At 42.8% G+C, this 6,772-nt stretch overlaps 1 protein-coding gene across 1 annotated transcript in view; it reads left to right on the plus strand.

The window, feature by feature from the left end:
* Positions 1–6,772, plus strand: part of ENOSF1 (enolase superfamily member 1) — a 30,772-nt gene that overhangs the window by 11,927 nt on the left and 12,073 nt on the right. Inside the window, exons 4-9 of the mRNA XM_004683982.2 lie at positions 2,053–2,139; positions 2,512–2,538; positions 4,376–4,448; positions 4,550–4,588; positions 5,022–5,104; positions 5,843–5,877. Of these exons, the coding sequence (XP_004684039.1) occupies positions 2,053–2,139; positions 2,512–2,538; positions 4,376–4,448; positions 4,550–4,588; positions 5,022–5,104; positions 5,843–5,877 (344 nt within the window). The remainder of the gene's footprint in view (positions 1–2,052; positions 2,140–2,511; positions 2,539–4,375; positions 4,449–4,549; positions 4,589–5,021; positions 5,105–5,842; positions 5,878–6,772) is intronic.

The raw sequence follows: 6,772 nt of genomic DNA on the forward strand, positions 1-6,772 counted from the left end.
TGTGGTCACCTCCGGGGCAGGCAGGGATTGAACTCATGCGGAAGTGGCTTAAGCTTCTTAGTGCTGTGCTTTAACCTGCTCTGCCACCAGGGAGGACCTATTATATTATTTTTTTAAAAATGCTTGAAAGAAAAATAAAAGACTTCATTCAGCCTGATGTATCTGAATCCTGAGAGCTGGCTCTGGGTTTACCGGTGTCATCTCCACCCTCCAAATTGGAAAAAATGGTCTAGACTTTCTAGATATAAAGTGTAAATAGGCAGCCTTTTTGGGGGAGAGATGAAGTAAGTAGTATTGGAGTCCTGGGAGGAGATTAATAGTAGAATCATAAGAGAAAATACAGGTTATTAAAATAGACACCAGAGTACCTTTTATGTGTTTAAGTCTGCTTTTGAATTTTATGTTCAAAGATTGAAAAAAGTAAGATTCTAGAAAAAGGATTTTATTACAGTAAGAAAAGTTCAATAACAAGGGCTTGCCCTTACACCCACTCTGTCTTCCTACATCTTTTCAGTGTTCTGTCCATGCAAGAGAAAGGCACAAGAGAAGGCTCGGTCCATTTTGTCTTGGATTTCACTTCTTTTGCAGAGTTAAACTTGGCTTTTAAAGGCATGCACTTTGAAGAAGTTCCCATTGGCCCAATCTGGGACAAACAAGGAAAATCTCTTTACAATAGACTATAAACTAATAAGAATGAAAACATTAGAAAACCATATTTCAATATCTCAACATCATATCGATAGTAGATTGAGGCAAGAATCATGAGTGAATACTAAAATTTTGAGACAATATTAATTTCCCAATTTTCTTTCCTTAACAATTTACCCATATGCTAAAAGATAATAAAAAATTAATAAATGTAAATTTTTAATAATATAATAGTTTATTTTTACATAATCTTCTGCCTTTTTCCATCTCAGTTGTAATCCCCATGGGCTTTCCATCACCAAATCACCCGTGTGTATCACCACAGTTCAATGCCTTTCTCCCTCCCACCCCCCGATTTTTTTATCCCATTTCCCACTTCACCCCTGTAAAATATCTCTGGTATATAGTTGTTCATTAATTAAATATAAATTTGTTAATGGCTTCTTTGCTTGTAGTATTTGTGCCAAAAATATAGAACCCGAATTTACTCATGAAACAGCTCCACACCAGTACATATTGAGAGACAGTACCAGTAACCTCACCTGTACTCTTTAAAAGTTAAAAGTGTCAATGGCGGCCCTCCCTGGTGGCGCAGCAGGTTAAAGCACAGCACTGAATCTAAAGCTGCTTCCGCATGAGTTCAATTCCCACCTGCCCCGGAGGTGACCACATGGCGTGGCGTGGCAGACCTCTCCTGACCGGCCTGCTGCTGCTCTCAGTAGTGTACTTTGTCGATCTGCCTGTTCTGTTCCCCACTCTGTCTCTGGTGAAGCCTCTCACCACCCCTGAGCCTCTGGCCTGCACCCCAGTTCTGCATGCACAAATAAATAAATCTTTAAAAAAAAAAAAAGTGTCAATGGCATTAAGCGAAAACAGTAAAAAAAAAAAAATTTGAGGTAAAAGACATAAAATCTACATGTCACATGTGAATAAAACCAAAGTACATTGTTTGATATTATTTGAACAGTTGGTGAGATTTGATTGCAAACTATCTTTTAGATAATAGTGTTCTATTAATGTTACATCCCTGACTATCAAGTGTTATGCTATGGTTCTTGTGTTTAAGAGAATGTTCTTATGTTTAAGAACTACAATTTGAACCATTTAGGGTTAAAGTGACAGGATACCTACAACTTACTCTCAATTGGCTCAGTAAAATAAATTTTATTTATATCATAAATTATAGTTGTATCTGTATACATACCTACATGCATTTCTAGGGACAGAATATATAGAAGTTTTTGGGTACTATTCCTGCAACTCTTCTGTAGATTAGAAACTGTTAAAAAAAAAAATCTGGAGTTTTCATTGGTACCTTTTAATTCTTGAAATGTATTTTTGGCTAAAAGGCCTAGAGGTCTATTTCATTTCTGAGAAGTTCTGTTGGTTTTGCTTCCTAACCAGATAGGTCCTGAGAAAGGTGTTGTGCATCTGGCCACAGCGGCTGTTCTCAATGCGGTGTGGGACCTGTGGGCCAAACAGGAGGGGAAGGTAACTCATCTGAGAGCTCCAGGGCTTGTGGGTCAGTGTGACATCAAGCTGAGGAATAAACCTCTCTGGGAAGCAGCCTTTGAATGATCAAAGACAAATGCACAGCTGCCTCCCCAAGAAACATACAGGGAATTGTTTGATTTTTTTTTGCCCCTAACAGATATTGGCAATAGTTAGGAAATTGTAGTATCAATAGCATTATAAAAAGGACGGGGAAAGAAGGGAGGGGAGTAAAGGGAGAACAGTTAGGAGGTGGCATTAGAGACACACTTGCAGGCAGGCAGGTTTCTGTTGGGGGTATTTGTCATGCCTGTGTTTACCTTCAGAAATGTGGACTTTACACATATGTTTTACTTTTTTTTTTTCTTCAAGCCTCTGTGGAAGCTGCTTGTTGATATGGTAAGTAAATTCTTCATGGATTACTTTTTGATAATCAGAAAATAAATTCAAGATTGTCTGTGGATAATAAAGCCTAAAGCCAGTGCAGTTTAATACTCCTTTCCTAACACTGGAAGTAACAGCTGTGCTCCCACAGGTTCATGTTGAGGTCTCCACCACTGTGGAGCTTGCACTCCTGATCCAAGTCCTCTGAACTTTTGCTTCATAACAGTGAAAAGGGGGCAACTGTCGCTTCAGAAAACCCATAGAACTAGTTAAAAGACCAGTGAGAAAAAAACTTAACAAACTCTGGAGAGCAAGGTATTAATAAAATATCGTCTGGTGATTTTAACTCCAAAAGCAAAAGCAAGTGACAGATTGGGCTGTTGTGGTATCCCCTGTAGGATTTCAGAAGAAAGGAACAAACTGAATTTCATCTAGTTATTCATTTCTCCCTGGCCTGTTTATAGCAGAAATGAGGGGGAAAAAATATTCTAGGCAAGTAAGGGAAGTAAACTTCAGACCCAGGAGACCTAGCTCTGGTCCAGGCTTCTCTGCTTGCAGGCTAAATGACCTTGGGTGTGTCACTTAACCTCTCTGAGCATCATCTGCCTCAAGGTGATGCCTTGGGTGGTCACTAAAAATCTGGTGATCAATGATGGAAGTCTTTGTTATTATTATTATTATTTGGCATCACAAGGAAAAACAGCTACCCTGTGTTTTTTTTTTTTTTTTGTACATCATTCTTAGTTGTAATCCCTATGGGCATCCCACCACCAGTTCACCCGTATGCTATCACCATAGTCCAGTGGACTGTCCCCACCCCAGTTCCGATTCCACTCCCCCTTCCATTCCCATAAAATGTCTATGGCTTATAGTTGTTCATTGTTCATTCTTAAAGACTATGGCCCTTCTCTGGAAAAAAGTAAAAACCAGAGGCTGTTTGTTACACCATCTCTCTGACAGAAGGTGGCACCTGAAAGGGAAAGACACAGAGCTCTTAAGTGTCCTTCTAGGTTCCAGGTTAACCTTTCAAAGGGGTGCAGGAGGTAGCTCCCAAATGGGATGATTTGAGGGCTACTGGAAAGGTGCCTGAAAGCCCACCTGTGAACTTTTCATTTCCTTGTTTTAATGTCAGTATTCTTAAAAGTAAAAATTCTTCTTTGGAACATTTTTACATATTCAGTGATGTTAATGGAGTATTATTAGTCACAGTAAAACCAGGGAGAGAATAGAGCTGCCAGTTGTTTCCCAACTGACTGTGAGATTCTGGAGGCAAGGGGGTGGGAAGAGGTCTGGTCCAGAGGCCTGTCCAGGAACATGGATCTCCCAGTGTGGTCAGAGCATTGGGTGTGGATGGGAGGAAATTGGGAGAAGATAAGGTGTCGTGGCCTTGTAGAGGGTGCCGTATCTGCTCAGGTCTAGTCCACTCTGATCCTGTTGGCAAAGTGAATTATCACTACTTGACAGGAGAGGAAATAGCCTAATCATGCTGCTAGTGGAGGGGCGTACAGGGAAGCTTTGCTCTGAGACCAGCCTTTCCTCTCCAGCTAAACTGCTCCGTGTGCCCTGAAGTGTGGCACAGTGCTATACAAATCCTTCCATCCATTAAACATGAGCTGAGTGCTTGCCTCCGTCAGGTCCCTGTGTGGCGGTTGGAGTGGGGAGCCTAGTTTTCAAGGGAGGAGAGGGGAAGGGAAGGAAAGGAGCATGAAGACCTAAGGATATCATTGAGAGGTAGTGATGACCCTCTAAGGGCCAGCTTTATACAAATCACAAAAGTTCTTCCTCAGGGAAGATAAGCCCCATGTATCTCGTAAATTAACTTGGGCCTTTCCCCTTCCTGTCCCATGACCAGGATCCCAGGACACTGTTATCCTGCATAGATTTCAGGTACATCACTGACGTCCTGACTGAGGAGGAAGCTTATGGTGAGTCATACCAGAGTGGAAACTTTTTGGTACATGGAGACATGTAAACAAAGTTCTGGCATCCTTTGCTTTCTAAAAGAGTGATTTTTTTTTTCCCCCAGAAATACTCCGGAAGGGTCAAATGGGTAAAAAAGAGAGAGGTGGGTTGTGAAGAAATTTCCAGCATGTGTGCTACTTTGGGGGTTCACACCACCCTCCCAGATGCCCCAGCGATGAGACCCTTTGATAGACAGCTAAGTCTAGATAAAGAAGCCACCCAAGTGTGACTTCTGACTTTAGAGTTCATGTCGCCTTTGCTAAAAGGAGGTTTGGCTTTTGGGTTAACCACCCGATATAGGAAGGCCTTTGGCCAATGGGACAGCTCCAGAGGGTATCCTGAACTTCAGGGCTTGATATCCTTGAAATATGTATGATGGTAAATGCAGCCAGGAGACTGGACTTGGGGTTGGCACCAATGAAGGGGGGAATCAGAATAACAGGTGGATCCTTTCTGGACAGCAGCTTGGCTGCAAGGAACTCTAATTCTGAAGGCTCCTGGAAAGTGCAAATGTCAGTGACTATTGTGTTCTGCAGAGGAACACATGCTGGCACATGGCTACCCTGCCTACACCACATCCTGCGCCTGGCTGGGGTACTCGGATGACATGCTGAAGCAGGTGGGCATTTAACCTGACTTCGTAAACTGGCTGTCTAGTCCTGCATTTCTGGAAGGGATTAAATCGTTTCTGACAGCCTTTCTAAGTCATTGTGGGTCCAAGGCCCCACCGAAAGCATTGATACACAAGCAGCAGGGGGACTCTGATCCAGTCCCACCTTGGATGCTGGGAGGCAACAGCTTGGGATTTGGTTCCCAGGCACCTGACCATGCTGAGTCTTAGTTTCCTCACTGTGAAGTAGACACATGACCTCTACCTTGTTGGTGGTTTTGGGATTCAAATAAATGCATAATTTGTGGAATGCTCGAGACCCCATGGTTAGCACATGCCATATTGCCTGTATGTAGTTGAATTATTACTCCTTCTCATTATACCATACTCATAGTTGTGAGAAAGAGACAGAGACTAGCTGTTGCTCTTACATCCATTAGGTCTGTGGATGCCGCAGACTGCCGTAGATTTACAAAGAGGAATATGAATGCCTGTTCCCCTTCTCAGAATGTTGTGACAGTTAAAGAAATGGTTCCCATAGAGATGAGGAAAGGAAGTCACTCTCAGAGTACAGAGCTATACTCTGTTGGCTAAGCAGTTTCTGCTCTTAATTTCAACAACACATGGTTGTTCTTCTGGTGTATGCAACCTTAGTGTTTATGAAACCAGATCAGATTCCACTGAGATGCTGTGTAGAACAAGCACAGCTTTCTGGCACATGGTGATGCTGTGTTTCCTTCCCTTCAGCTCTGCACCGAGGCACTGAAGGATGGCTGGACCAGGTAACTTCTTTAGCAAACTTAACAGGAGGCTTAGAGGAGTGGGGATGAAAAGGCACCAAGAAAGCCAGTAGTCATCCAGAAGTGGTGTGGTGTGTAGGGACACATAACGGAAGTTTCAGTCTAGGCCATGCTCTCTTTAAAATCAAGATAGGAGTCCTAATCAGAATCCTAGAACATCAAAGTAAAAAGAGATCCTGGGACCATCGATTTCAAGCACCAATCTAAGTTACAAACCCACTCAAGAGCACTGTGCTTACTGGCAAAAAGCAGCTTCCTGCTTGCCTGGGACTCTGCAGGTGCATCTCTTTTTCTTTCTTCTTTTCCTAATAAACCTATTCTTTTCAAATAAATAAAATAGAAACCCACTTTTTTTCTACCAGAAACAGGTGTCATTGCTAGAACAGCTTCCACGTGACTACTTCCAGAGGCAGGGAGCTTAACTTTGTAAGGCACTTTTGTATTATTTGAGGGCTCTTGAGTGTTAGAAAGAGCTCATGTAGAGCATTGTTTCCTTATAATCCTGGTGCCAATTCTCTAGGGGCCCCAGTGTTCCATGGTGCCAGTGCTCCAGGGGGTTTCCAAGAACCAGGTTCCTTCTCTTCCAGTGAATGACAGCCCTGCTCTTCCCTCCTCCGCTCTCTCCCCAGTGTCTCTGTTTCTCATGGGCTGTTAGAATAAGGGTCCCTGGGGATCCTGGGGTCTTCCTCTGGATAAACTCTAGTTGTCTGTAACCCCAGCGCCTGACATAGTGCAGGGTACAGAGTGGCCATCATCTTTTGATCTGGTCACCATGAGTGGTAGCATGTTCTGCCTGATACCCATCACCAGCCAGGTTTTCTATATTACTGCTACTCAATCTGGCCACCCAACCTCCTGCTACTCAAAATATGACATT

Source organism: Condylura cristata, unplaced genomic scaffold (assembly GCF_000260355.1).
Source record: "Condylura cristata isolate star-nosed mole 26May11 unplaced genomic scaffold, ConCri1.0 scaffold00016, whole genome shotgun sequence".
NCBI lineage: Eukaryota > Metazoa > Chordata > Mammalia > Eulipotyphla > Talpidae > Condylura > Condylura cristata.